The sequence below is a fragment of the Nansenia antarctica genome, assembly GCF_963989245.1.
Source record: "Nansenia antarctica genome assembly, chromosome: 1".
NCBI lineage: Eukaryota > Metazoa > Chordata > Actinopteri > Argentiniformes > Microstomatidae > Nansenia > Nansenia antarctica.
The window spans coordinates 4,147,130-4,161,314 of NC_137674.1; the positions used below are offsets into that span (position 1 = coordinate 4,147,130).

The following is a 14,185-nucleotide window of genomic DNA, read 5'->3' on the forward strand; positions in this document are numbered from 1 at the left end:
ATGAAGACACAGTCCCCTATGGTAGTAATGGCCACCAGCGACCCTCCTCTCCCCCCGGGATGGGAGATCAAAATTGACCCGCAGACCGGGTGGCCTTTTTTCGTGGATCACCACAACCGCGCAACAACATGGAATGACCCGAGACACGATGGTAAAAAGGTACGTGTAGTTAGTAGCCTACAGTAACACACATGAAGAGTAACTGGAAAAAGCTCTGGTTGAAAGTTTGCGGTGTCCATGCCATGATGACCAGGGGCTGACAGCTCCTGTGAGGAGGGTCTCTCCAGGAAGGCACGACGTCGATCACGCGCTTGATTCAGTCCCTATAATAACCTTTATTATAGGGAGAACGGAGCCTAGTCAGCGAGCGTCATTTCTCTAAAATCGCGCATAATATTTTGGATTTGTTTATTCTTGATGTAATCATATATTGGTGTCACAAACCACTGTCGGAAATCCCAAACCACTTGCATGAATAACCTGGCTTAGCCTAGTGTACTATCTATGCCCATTAATATTATTATGTTATGATCTAAGCGTGGCTGGTTTGTTGGTGACGCACTGCAGTCGTGTAAAGCCTTGACTGTGAACGTTGACATCTCCACAATGTTTATTTAAAGCTTTGGGAGCTACGCAGACAGCGTTTGTTCAGATTTCCAACTTTTCCTTACAAGGGGGTTTGAGGCGGATCCGTCTCATCACAGTTGCAGGCTTAGTGAAGGAGAACGACTCATTGAATTAAAGGAAGACCTTTAGTAAATGGTGTTATTTAATTTAACTACACTGTTTGACTATGTGATTGAACTTTGATGTTGAAGGATTGGTAGTAGTAGTTAGCTCTATGCACGCCAGTTGGCATCTGCCATGAGATCAACACTTGCTGTTGTCCAAAGTTAGTGTCACGAAGAATCTGCTGGAAAGACACAGCTGTCAGGGGATAAAATTGGTGCAATGCTGGCAGTCCTACAGGGTCTCTGCCAAAATGGTGGAGGGCGAAGGGTCGTTCAAAGCTATGTATGTGTCATAATGTCACAGATGTTGTTGCAAAGGGGGGGGGGGGGGGGGGGGGGGGGGGCGGAGTAAAAAAGTATACAACTATAGGATTACCCTTATACTTAATTGTAATCATTAATTTTCATGTAGTTTTTCATTTTCATAATCTGCCCATACTTGGTTGTAACACAGGTCCACTGTCCAGCCATGTGGTAAATTCTTGGCCTTACTCAACTGGGTGGAGTTGTTCTATCTAGACTATATCTATCAGCCTGTAAGCCTGTGGCCTATGGAGCAGAATCTGGTCCCCCATTTCAAAGCTCTTCTTTGCGACACACTCCTACACATTGCCTACTAACGTTGTTTCAGCTTTGTCTTTTCAACATCTTTATTATTGTTCTGAGCAACACCTTGCCAGCAAGCATATACCGATGACAGTAGCTTAACATTCTACTGTAATGTGTGTCTGTGTATTTAGATGAATCAATTTGTTCCTACACATACCTTATTTATCAAAATATTATATTTCATGGTCAATATTGTACCCAGTTAGACTGCAAGCACCACTGAGCTAGCCTAAATGCTTGGATGATGAAGCCACATTGCGACATACTTTGTTAAAGACTGAAGACAAAACATTTGTGAACAATTGAATTACATCAGTGCCAATATATTGCTTCTTAAATTTATATTTGTTTATTTTAAAATGTATATTTTTGTCGCTGTCAGGTGCTTCACTGTGACAGCTTTACTGGTTGTCCTGGCGACCACCATGGCAGTAGATTTTTATCTCAACTTATTACTGATACTTTTCACCAGAACAATGCCATATTTGATGATGACAAATTCAGAAAAATAGTTTTTGAGTTGAGAATTTGAGTTGTGTACACACAAACCTTGTGTGTATTTGTTTGTTTGTTAGTTAGGTTATGTACACAACTAAAATTCTTGGCTAGTTTATTGGCTAGTGTAATAGCTTACTCTATAAGGCATTACAACTTGCAATTGGATTATGAGTAGTTTCCTCTCTGTGGTCAGGGAAGTGATACTTCTGACATCTCCCAGGGATATTTCACATTATACCTAATGCCTTTTCTCTTTGCATACCTCCAGAGTAGACTCCAGTTTGGTTCAGCCTCTAGCAAACAGCTCTTTTGTGCTGTAAATGAAATCTCCGTAACACTCCTAGTCCTAGGGTGGAGGAAATTGTCTTTCTCTCTTACTGAATGTTGTATGTTTTCTCCAATCCCCAAAACAAAAACTATGTAAACATCAGGTTTCATAATGCTGTATAGAAATGTCATCCCTTTGTATAGGCTAGTTTGGGCTTCACCGTATAAAACCATTTTACACAATCGGCGTTGACGCTTATATTAATGTCACATTTAACAATTCTGTGATTGTGTTTTTCAGGTCAGTCCGTTACCTCACAATGGCCCTAGTGTGCCGCCAGAGCCGAGCCTTCAGGAGCAGCAGAAGACCTTCGTAAGGGAGATGAAGCACCCCACCCTCCGCCAGGGTTACATCCCCATCCCCGTCTGCCATGAAGGTGCAGACCTCCGGCAGCATCAACACCCGTGTTTTTCCTACATCCAGCCGGCCGCTTTACAAAACGTTCGGGCAGATGGACGGACGCCCTCCCCCACCCCGACACTTCACTGCAGGCCCAGATCCCCTTTACAGGTTCCGTCAGAGAGCTGTCTTCCCGAGCCCTGCATGTCCTGTTCACCTGTTTCACAAGGACCTGAGGTGAGATTTGACTTCAGGCTTTATCTCACTTGAGATATAAGAAACAAGTGTAAGCCTTACTTTTATATTCATTAATTCATTCACCTTTATTCAACCAACCTCATTCACATCAACCTTTATTTAAACTCAAAAGTCCACTGAGGTTCCCCTCTTTTACAGAGACGACGAGTGACGAGATAAAATAACATAGTAGATAAAACAAGTAAAACATAATCACATGCACAGAATAAAATCAAGAATAAAAAGCAAGGGGCAATTAGGTGGCGTAGTGGATTAAGCGCTGACCATGTACCGCAGAGACATATCCTGCATGTCATCCCTCCTCTCTCTCTCACCCATCCTTCCTGTCATAATCTCTACTGTATCTGTCATTAAAAAGAAAAAATATGAGTGGGGCTGCCCCACTCAGAAAAAATTACTTAAAAAAAAAAGAAAGAATAAAAAACAAGGATAAGAGAATAAAAACTAAGAATAAAAAGATTAAAAAAGATCAGCTAAAACAATTACAAACTGAAGTGCAGTGATTATAGATCAAAGCCTCGAACTGTGCACGTTTGGAAGTAGGCCTACATCAATCTTTAAAGTGCGTTGCAGATCATTCCAAGAGCGAGGAGTACTAAAGCTAAAGGCAGACTTTGTACTCGGGGGACAGTAAACATAAGTAAATAATTTGCACATGTAGGATAAGGACCAAAGTTCAATTCTATATTTCCAAGAAGGTTTCATGCAGGTATATCTCATGTTAGGATTATGATCTTATTAGTTACCTTCGGCTAGTATTAGTGTTCGATGTTGGACTCAAATGAAACATCTGCAATATATAATTGTGTTTCATCTGATACACATTTTGTCTTGTCTTTTCATTCCCCTCAGGTCCATAATGTCTCCCTCCATCAGCCTCCCAGGCCCAGTAGCACAGGTCTCCAGGCAGGTTACATCCCCATCCCGGTGTTCCATGAGGGGGCTGGAGGTCAAACACAAACCCCACCCAACCCCACTCTCTACACCCAGCGCTTCCCTTACTCAGAGCCCCAGCCCTCCTTCCACCGTATGCAGCCAGAAGAGTGGAGTGCTCATCATGGGGCGGCCATGCCCCCTCCCCGGGATCGGGCCTCTCCAATTCCACCTCCCCAGCATCGTGAGGCTGTCCCCGTCCATCTCCCTCCCCACATGAGGAGCCAGTCTCCTGTAAGAGCACAGGTCATGGGAGAGAGACCACAGGTACATGTTTTCTTATTACTATGCTTTCTGTATCAACTGAAAAGTCTTATATAATATGTATATTACCAACAGACAAATGCCAAAGTTACAAATTTGACATACTCCTTCTCCATTTGATGTTGAAGACCCTTTACTCATATTCCCTCTACATTCCCCAGGTTCAACAGTATATTCCACAGAGGGAGTGCCCCCACAAAGTGGAGGGGGAGGAGCTAAGCCCCCTTCCCAGACATGAGATGCCTCAGTTTCCCCAAACTGTACAAAAAGAAGCTGACACACAGCAGCCCCAACAGCCCCAACAGCCCCAACAGCCACAACAACCACAACCACAACCACAACCACAACCACCACAACCACGCCAGCAACCAGTACAGGCACAATTCCAACCCCCACAGCAACCCCAGCAACCACAACAGGCACAATTCCAACACCCACTGCAACCACAACAGGCACAATTCCAACACCCACAACAACCACAGCAACCGGCAACACCGGTCACTGTCCAGATGCCGAAACCAGAACCCCAGGACCCTGCGCCTCCTCCACAAGAGGTCCTGCCTCCAAAACCAGAGAATGAACCAACCGCTCAGTGCCCAAGTCACCCGGGCTTGGCGAAAGTACAACAGATAGTGGAGAGAGTGGCCAAACTGGAACAAGAGGTGAAATGCTTTGATGGGAAGAAGTACGATAAGAGGTACTTACTGCTGGAGGAGCTGTTGACCAAAGAGCTTTTGGCATTGGACTCAGTGGACCCAGAGGGACGATTGGATGTGCGGCAGGCACGACGCGATGGAGTCCGTAGGGTCCAGACCAACCTAGAGGACCTGGAGCTGCTGGACGAGCGGCCGTCAGGGCTACTCAACGAGTCCTCGATGGAGGGTGACAGTCCGCCACAGAAGGGAGAACCCACCATGATCAGTCAGGCAAATGTAGAGATGGCTAGGGAGATATCGTAATGACTGCACAGCGTCAGAGCAAATATGAGGAAGAACGTAATCAGATTTGATATAGAAATAGGCTTCTCCAACTCCCTCTTTCTTCTGCAGATATCAGTTATATATAAGATGCATGCGTTAATTAATCAACAGTGTTAGTATTTTCTGGCATTCACCACGTATTATGTGATGGTTTACTGAGTGAAATCACGTATTCATTCGTTGTTGCCTTTTTTCGCTGAGCCAATGTCTTGTGTAACATGAACATTGTCATGGTTAAAGTGTCAGTAACAAAGTTCCTTGCTGAATGGAGATTAAATAAGAGGCCTTTATCCATAAGAAAACATTAAGAAAATAACTGTTTTTATTTTTGTATATGACATAGATGCCTTCTGGACCATGTGATGTGGTTGCGTTAAAGCTATTCAATACAACTTCAATGATAAGACCTCTTGTCTCGATAAACCTATTTAAGTGGTTATTGTGAGAGATGTCTAATGTTGCACTCCTATTTTTCTAAGCCATTACATGGACATGTACCTCAGACCCCTTCATATAAAAGAAATGGGACAAATGCAATCAAATGTTTTGCCTCATCTGACAGAAGGCCATGACAAGGCTGACTCTTTCTTTTCCTCTCACTTTTCACAGTTACACGTCACACCTATACTGAACCCCAAACAAATATCTATCTTGTTTGCTTTGCTAGCCTACAACTTATTATTGGTGTCTTACTTATTTTTTGCTGTCTTGGCACTTGGCACAGTGTCACTGTTATAATAGGCATATGAATGATTACACTAATGATGGGATCTTGTAATGTAACATGCTGAAAGTTCGACAATTCAACCCCCCCATATCAACATTCAACTGTCATTTCAATGACTAGATTGTTTGAATGATTTTACATGTATACGTTTACTTGTATCAGTCCATAACATTAATATATTTTATCAAAAGATTATATTGTCATCATTTGTGAATTCAATTACACATGATGAATTAATGATGGTGATAATGACAGAAATGGATGTGAGCTGTATCTTACATGAGAAGGGGGAAGTGAGACTATCAGTATTAGCTGCTAATCAAGAATCACAATGTAAAGGGTTTCAGAGTATAAATGTTAGTGTCAAACTACTGTATGTTTTATCACAGCTTGTGAGTTGCAGGTTGTTGCAGTGTTAAAAGCTTTGGGTCACGTTGGCATGGTTGCAAATAAAATGTATTTGACATTGTCTATGTTTGAGTGATCCTTTCTGCTATTAAGTTGTCCAATCACATTCCTGCAAATCTTCTCCCTTGGCAGCAACACCATCACCTCACACACCTCTGATTGGAGGAGCCATGCAGCCAATGCATGAATTGAAATGCTAACTGACGGTGGTATTGTCAAGAGGAAGGTGTCAAGAGGAAGGTCAAGAGGAAGGTGTGACCAGACCCAACAATGCAGATGAGCTGAAGGCCGCTATCAAAGCAACCTGGGCTTCCATACACCTCAGCAGTGCCACAGGCTGATTGCCTCCATGCCACGCCGCATTGATGCAGTAATTCGTGCAAAAGGAGCCCAGACCAAGTATTGAGTGCATCAATGGACATACTTTTCAGAAGGCCAACATTTCTGTATTATAAACCCTTTTTTTGATTGGTCTTATTGGTCGTTCTAATATTTTGAGATACTGGATTTTTGATTTTCCTGAGCTGTAAGCCGTAATCATCAACATTAAAACAAAAAAGGCTTGAAATATTTCACTTCATGTGTAATGAATCTAGAATATATGTTTCACTTTTTGAATTAAATTATGGAAAATAAAAAAAACTCTCCACAATATATATATATATATATATAATATTTTTTTTTTTTAGATGAACCTGTAAGTATATCTTCTTCAACTATTTTTAAATTTCAATGTATGACACATCATTTGAAAACTTCCTGGACGAGAGCCGGATCCAGGACGTCCAAAGCCTGACCCCAGGACTGTTCCTCGGGCCCAATCCACCAAGTACAGCGGGCTCGGCAAAACAACCGCCAGGCGTCATCTTTTTCTTGGGGGTAATACACCTTAACAACCACCAGAGGGCAGCATAGCCAATTCTAATGTCTAGAGTAGACTTTAGTCTACCTCAATGACACGAACACATTTAACTTGTTAATATTGTGTTGTTGGGGAGATGGCAGCTGGCTACTGATGTGTACATGCAGCTAATTGCTAGTCATATGCAGCTGATCACAATGTAATATTTTGGCAATGATTAAACATTTTAGAGAGAGGCCCATGATGAACAAGATTCAGCACTGGAGCGGCTCGGCCTCATGGGAAACGTAGTTCATGAGAGCTCTTTGCCGGTTACTAAACTCCTCACTTTTTTGTTGTGCATTTATACCACACATTTATTGTCATTGTGTATTTTAAGTCTTATAACACACATGCAAAATAGTTTGTGAAAGAGACAAAAGAATACGTTATGTGAATGAAGGTAAGTAATAAGATATGAGTAGCTCTCGGCCACTTACATTTTTTCAAAGTAGCTCTCAGATGAAAAAAGGTTGGAGACCCCTGATTTATGCTGATACATGCCTGCCATCTAGTGGACATTTAAGGGTACGACCAGGTAGGGGGATATTGCTTGTAACTAACACAATCCTCATTCCTTCCCTCTCTCTAACTAACCTAATCCCATAGTAACCTTCATAATTCAGTTTTAGATATGTATTTTCTTTATGTGGCTAACACAACTCCAATTAAACTGCTTCATGAAGTTAAAGTTAATAAATGTATAGTAATAATCACTTTAATCACTGTAATTACTTTGTTGTTTAGTAACAGGGAGGGAGGGAGAATGTATGACCATCTTTCTTCAGTAGGCCTACCATTTATAGCTCATGTATATTTCTAATGATTCCTTATATGTCTTGTATATGATTCTTGTTATGATTCTTGTATATGATTCTTATTATGATTACATTTCTTTTTTTTTAAATTTGTTTTTTTCAGATTTTATCCCTTTTTCACCCAATTTGGTAGCCAATTGAACCCAACCTAGCATCCAATTATCCCCTGCCTATTGCATAGGATCCGCCGCACGACCCCGTGGCCGGCAGTCCCAGAAGAGGCCGCCAGGCAGACTAGCTGACTGGCTCCTCGAGCCCAGCACCGTTATTCCGGCACCCAGGGGGCGGTGTTGCGCGACGGATCCTTGTCCAGAAATACTCCTATACCGCCCTCGGAAGCGGCCGCCCAATATGCCGCTTCCCGTGTGCCTCGGCCATATCTGGATCTGGCGAGCCGGGATACGAACCCCGGCCCCGGTGGGCAGCATGCACTAGTGGCCAGTGCGTAGACCGCTACACCACCGCGGGGCTATGATTACATTTCTATTGGGATATTGCCTCAGGCATGGCTGTAAACATGCTTAGCTACTATATTTGTTGCTGTAATCGCAGTTGCTTCTAGCTATGATATTGTTAAGACCACTTATCTAGTTACACAATCTTCAGCATAACAAGTTCATAAGATATGAAAAATGCACAAGCAAAAGGAATGGTCCAAATTATTTAATTTTTAAGTTTTGATGCATCCTCTGGAGGCGTCGTCACAGCCGCCACTGTGCCGGGCACTAGAGACAGGAGAGAGAGTTCATATGAGCTTCACCAGGCCTATCGCTACAGAATAGAATACGTCATTAGTTTAGTTCGTATGTCCTTGGTCTATGTGTTCTATATGTTGACTTACCTCTGCTGTGTCCATCGTCGTGAAGACGGTTACTGGGTCTCGTTGGACGGAGACTGTCTGCATGGACAGCAGCTGCCAAGGCTCCTCAAAGATTTGAGAATCCGCTGGAGGAGGGAACGCTTCTTGGGCTTTGAAGCTCCGCTCCCCTCACAAGGCGTCGTCACAGCTGTCACTGGGCTGGCCGCTAGAGAGAGGAGAGAGAGTTCATATGAGCTTCACCAGGCCTATAGCTACAGAATAGAATACTTCATTAGTATGGTTAGTATGTCCTTGGTCGATGTGTTCTACATGTTGACTTACCTCTGCTGTGTCCATCGTCGTGGGCAACCTCAATGCCCTCCTGTCCTGGGGCTGGAGGCGGGACACTTACCTTCATATCCTCCTGTCTTGGAGCTGGAGGCTGGAGACCTACCTTGATGTCCTCCTGTCCTGGGGCTGGAGCCTGGACACCTACCCGGTTGGTCCTCTTGCACTATATCAGTTGTTACAGAAGAAGAATCAATGACAGAACATATCTCTTAAAACCCCATTATTCCAATGCATAGATTGTCTGCTGTTTTATGATAAACTGGTAAGACTTATCTCTTATAAATTCACTGTATATTTCTGTTTTACCTTGCGCATCACCATTGAAAGGAATTTCCAGAATTTTCCTTTCTTCTTCTTCCCACTAGCATCCCTCTGAGGCTGTGTGACCGAGGCTGTGGAGGTGTCGGATCCCACTGATAGGGCCATCACCTGGTTGACCAGGGCACTGGAGAACAGATCCACTGTCTCGTTGTAGATCTCCGAAGAGCTGGTGGACAGCAGGCTCTTGTGGCTGGAGACTCTGGTCGGGGCGTTGCTGTTGGAAGCTCCTCCCACCTCCATGCTCCATGATGAGGGAGGGACGATCACGGGAAGAAGCAAACGCTTCACCGACTCCTCGGCAAAGGCGTAGAGCACCTCAGAGCACACCGTCGCACGCGTCTCTGCCGGTGTCCGTTTGGACAGAACACTGTCCGACACACTGGTCCCAACGTCCACTGGCAGACTGCTGTGGAGTAACATCAGCCCCTGGAGTCTGTCCACAAGGGCGTTGGTCAGGGTGCGGATCCCCCCCTGGGACAGAAGCTCCTCCCGTCTGGTGAGGTCAGCTCCGGGAGAGGTGACCTCTTGAAGAGCCGTCGGGTCCAGGTGGTCCATCAGGACTTGCACCACGTCGGCCATCGGCTGTTTGGAGTCACTGACGACGGAATCCTCCGGCACAGACTCGTCAGAGGTCGCGCTTCTGACGACGGGGAAACTGCTTTCTGCTGGAAGCTCTGTGGGAGGCTGACATGTGAGACTACCCTCACTACACACCCTCTCTACACTCTCCAGCAGAGATCCTACAGCACTGTGCCATTTCTGTAGCTCCACTGAGGTCTCCATTTTCCCTGACTTTACCACCATGTCACCCTGAATGGCGACCAGGATCTGGCTAATGCTGTCTCTAGCCTTAGCCATCGATGCACTCTGCTCAGAGGCATCCATCTCACGCCGAGTGAAGAACTCCTTCAGCTTCCTCTTCAGATCTCTGAAGATGGTCTGCGCTGTAGACCACAGTCTCAGCTCCGACACACCATCACTAGCACTAAGCCCACTAGCCTCGGACACCTCAGAGGCCTCAGTGTGTGTGGGCAGCACACTGGGACCAGCTGAGGACTCCTCGTCCTGGAACAGGCCCTTCACACTGTTCACAACCATGCCGACGAGGTCTAAACTGAGGGAGCATCTCTCTGATCTCAAGAGAACATCCCTCACTTTCTCAGTGGCTTGACTCTGAAAGTCCTCCTTGGACAGTTCGCTCACGACTGCCTTTGGAGACACGCACAAACTCTCTGATGAGGAGGAGGAGTACTCCGTTAACCATGTTAACACGTCCTCCACAAACTTGCAGGCAGCGAGGGATTCATCAGATGCCGTTGGTCCAGCGGAGGCTGTCCTCTCGTCTTCTGTCTTATAAAAGAGGAGAATCTCGCTCAGAACCTCTTTGGTCGTGCGGTCGAGTTTGAGCTGGCTCACCGGAGGGCTCTGCTGAGCCAGCATCGGTAAAGAGCATTCACTCTGACATCTATGCAGCTCTACTCCAACCAGTGAGGTGGATGGAGCCAGCATCGGTAGAGAGCATTCACTCTGACATCTATGCAGCTCTACTCCAACCAGTGAGGTGGATGGAAACAGAGGCTCACTGTGAGAAGACCCCGCTTTTACCAGAGTAGATCCATGGATGAATCTATCCTGGTCTGAGGGCAGTTTGCTCTTCTGGCTTGTGCCTTTAAAAGACAACAGCCGCGCGAAGAATGCTCCCAGCCTTCTCTGAAGCCTCTGAACTAGGGTCAGGGCAACAGGCAGAGACTCCTCCTTTGAAGCACCAGACCCAGCTGAGTGAGTGATAGACCTCATGTCTGCCACAAACTCATCAACAATGTCTGAGGCCTCCTCCGTGGTTATATCTATAGATATAATGCTATTCCGGCATAGAATTGCACTCACGGCCTTGGTGGCTTCGGAGTGAAACTCCTCACTCTTCACACTCCTGAGGTGTCCCACACTGCAAGAGGAGGACACGCGTCTATGCGGTGCTCCAGCAGAGGATCCGTCCTCATCAGAGACAGAGCTGATCGTGCTGATCTTCTCTGCCAACTGTCTGAGCATGTCAGCTGCCCCCTGATCAGCAGTGCTGCAGGACTCCACCGTCTCAACGATGGCAGTCATGACGTCTGCCGCCACTGACCCCAGGTCGGTCTTAGAGGTCGTGACCTTGACCTTTGGCACCACTGGTTTGGTGATCCCCAACTCCCGGAGCTTGGTGCACACCACGTGCAACATCCTCCTAGCCGCGGACATGGTGGTGTCCCTGTCGCAGACTATCAGGGTGGACTTATCTGACCTTGATAAGGAGATTATCAAGGAGACGTCCGAGTTCACCTGCTTCAGGACGTCTCTCACCACAGGTCTGGTCAAATCAAATGGGCCAGAGGAGATAGAGCCCAGTGATTGGAGGACGGTGTCCTCTGTGATCCCAAAGTGGACCTGGAGTGGATCATCCAGGGGAGGTGATCCTCCGGACACACATTGCTGCAAAGTCTGGGAACTTCAAAATAAAGACAAATATGACATTAAATTCAAACGAATTCAACTTTATCAATCCCTGGGGGATAAAAGCATAAGAGTAATCACATTGGTGGCTCACATGAGATTCTGATGTAGTGGAGAGAGATTTGACCTTCGACAGTACGTTGTTACTTGTTATTCTGATTATTGTTGGTATTTTGTCAATGGTCAAAACATTTCATCACCCAAAAAATAATTGTATTATCAGCATTGATAAAGTCCAACACTTTAACTGTGCAACAAACATTTGGTTCTAAAACAAAACAAAGTAAAAATGATCATCATCATGTTATGATCATAGTAGTCATTACGTAGAGGCGTGGCTGTGATTATAGCATACCTCGCAGAGGAACACCTTGACGGGGACTGGGCCTCTCCTTCCTCCAGAGAGGTGGTGGAGGAGAGCTCTGACCCACTCTGAGAGGCTGCAGCATCCCTGGCCTCACTCAGCTCTATGACCCGCTGTAGAGTCGGGAGGAGGACCTCTATGACCGTGTCGGCGACCAGTTGGACAATCTTTCGACCCGTGATGTCAAGCTTCGCCTTGGTCATCTGTGTTCATTCAGAGAGTGAAGAATTAGTTGGTGTTTAGCTTAAAGAAGGTAATCATTTCGATTCACTGATTCACAACACAAACAATGACTGGTATGGTATGCCTGCTAACTCTAAAGTCACACACATCAAATACACTTACAGGGTCTGTCATGCCATCATGGATCACCGTCCACTGCCTGGTGAAGAAACAAGTCAACATTTTCAGTTGTTTTGGTCTTGGCTCACACTTGTTGTACTGTTTATGCGCAGGGTGCAAAATATTGGGTGTGTATAGAAACATAGGGAGCATAGATACAGTAGAGCGCATAATACTGACTCATCAGTGAGACCCTTCATGAACTTCATCAGGATGGGGAAGGAGTCCTGATCTGTGTTGATCAGGGCACCAGCCACGCCTTCCTCCGCCAGCAGCTTGATTACTGCTCCTCTGTCCTCATACTTCGTTCCGGAAGCAGAGGACATCACAGAAGGAGCTAAAAGAACCAAACAGAGAGGATTCTGGGGTTTTATTGCCAGCTATGAAATATAGTCTGTAGTACATTAAGACAATCAATGGTTGTGTTTACAATATTCACACTAGCATACCATGATGGAGCCATTTCCCAGCCTTGCATTCAAAATGATATGTATGGCCATGCATTCATAATGAATGTTAGCATGTGGATATTGGAATGATGTTCAAGTCATTATCATTGTCTGTGATCGGATGTTTAATAGGAATGAAATACATTTTTTCTTCTCATCAAACCAAGTCTTCAACATAGGGACTCTACAGGGCGAAGTCAACAGAAAACTCTCACCTGCATCAGTCTTGGCACTCTTTGCGCTCTTCCTAGCGCATTTAGCGCTCTTCCTCGTGCTCCTACTCTTCACCTGCAACACAACAGAGTTCAGATCGTCACATTCTGGTCAACTTGTTACGTGAAGTCAAAGTAGCTTCAGACACAAAAAGTAGCTTCACATAAAAAACGGATTAAAAGGATGAAAATCTGTCTGACTGAAAATCTGTCTGACTGAACAGTGTTATACAGTACTATACTGCTCTTCACAGTCTATATACTGAGCTCTCAGGTCTTCTGACGCTGGTTTTCTCTGTGTACCACATGTACAAAAGAAGAGATTTGGTGAGGCTGCGTTCTCATTTTATGCACCCAAATTGTAGAATGCACTGCCAGTTTACTTTAGGCATGCAACCTCAGCAAATATGTTCAAGTCAAGACTAAAAACCCATCTTTTTAATATTGCCTTTAAATGACTAAATAATTCAATTAAGATTATAATGATTGGAGCACTTTGAGCTGCAACGTTTGCAGGAAAAGCGCTATACAAATAAAGTTATTCTTATTCTTATTCTTATTCTTCTTATTCTTATTCTTATTATATATACTATAATAGGTATCCTTACTTTTTCTTGGTCCATACTCTCAATCTGCTCGTTGTTGTTAACAATACAACGTGCGATCTGCGATGTAAGATGTCATCCAAGTTGACATCGACCACATGACTGACGACAAGACGCCGCACCGTGGTTTTATAGTGGCGTTTATTACGTCATAATACATTGCGCGCGATTACGTCATAATACATTGCACACAGTGGCGGCCAATCAGAGGCCTGTAGACCATCTTCATGTGGCCCGCCGAAGAAAATGATTTTTTTTTTTAAATGAAAAATATTAAAAATATATATATTTTAAATAAATACTTTATTTATGACTGTCTTGTATCACGTTGGTTATTACATATTAAGGGTTTAACTTTTAACCATTCCGTTTTTTTTTTAAACGACAAGGTGTATTACCCCAAAGAAAAAGATGACGCCTGGCGGTTGTTCTGCCGAGCCCGCTGTTCTTGGTGG

The 14,185-nt window shown here is 44.7% G+C and overlaps 1 protein-coding gene across 1 annotated transcript; it reads left to right on the forward strand.

Annotated features, from left to right (window-relative positions):
• bag3 (BCL2 associated athanogene 3) lies at positions 1-4,919 on the forward strand (the record flags this gene model as incomplete). Its single annotated transcript, XM_080550145.1, has 4 exons — positions 1-159; positions 2,407-2,742; positions 3,616-3,963; positions 4,122-4,919. 4 exons carry the CDS (start codon positions 1-3, stop codon positions 4,917-4,919), a joined length of 1,641 nt encoding a protein of 546 aa, XP_080406271.1.
• Positions 4,920-14,185: the final 9,266 nt, after the last annotated feature.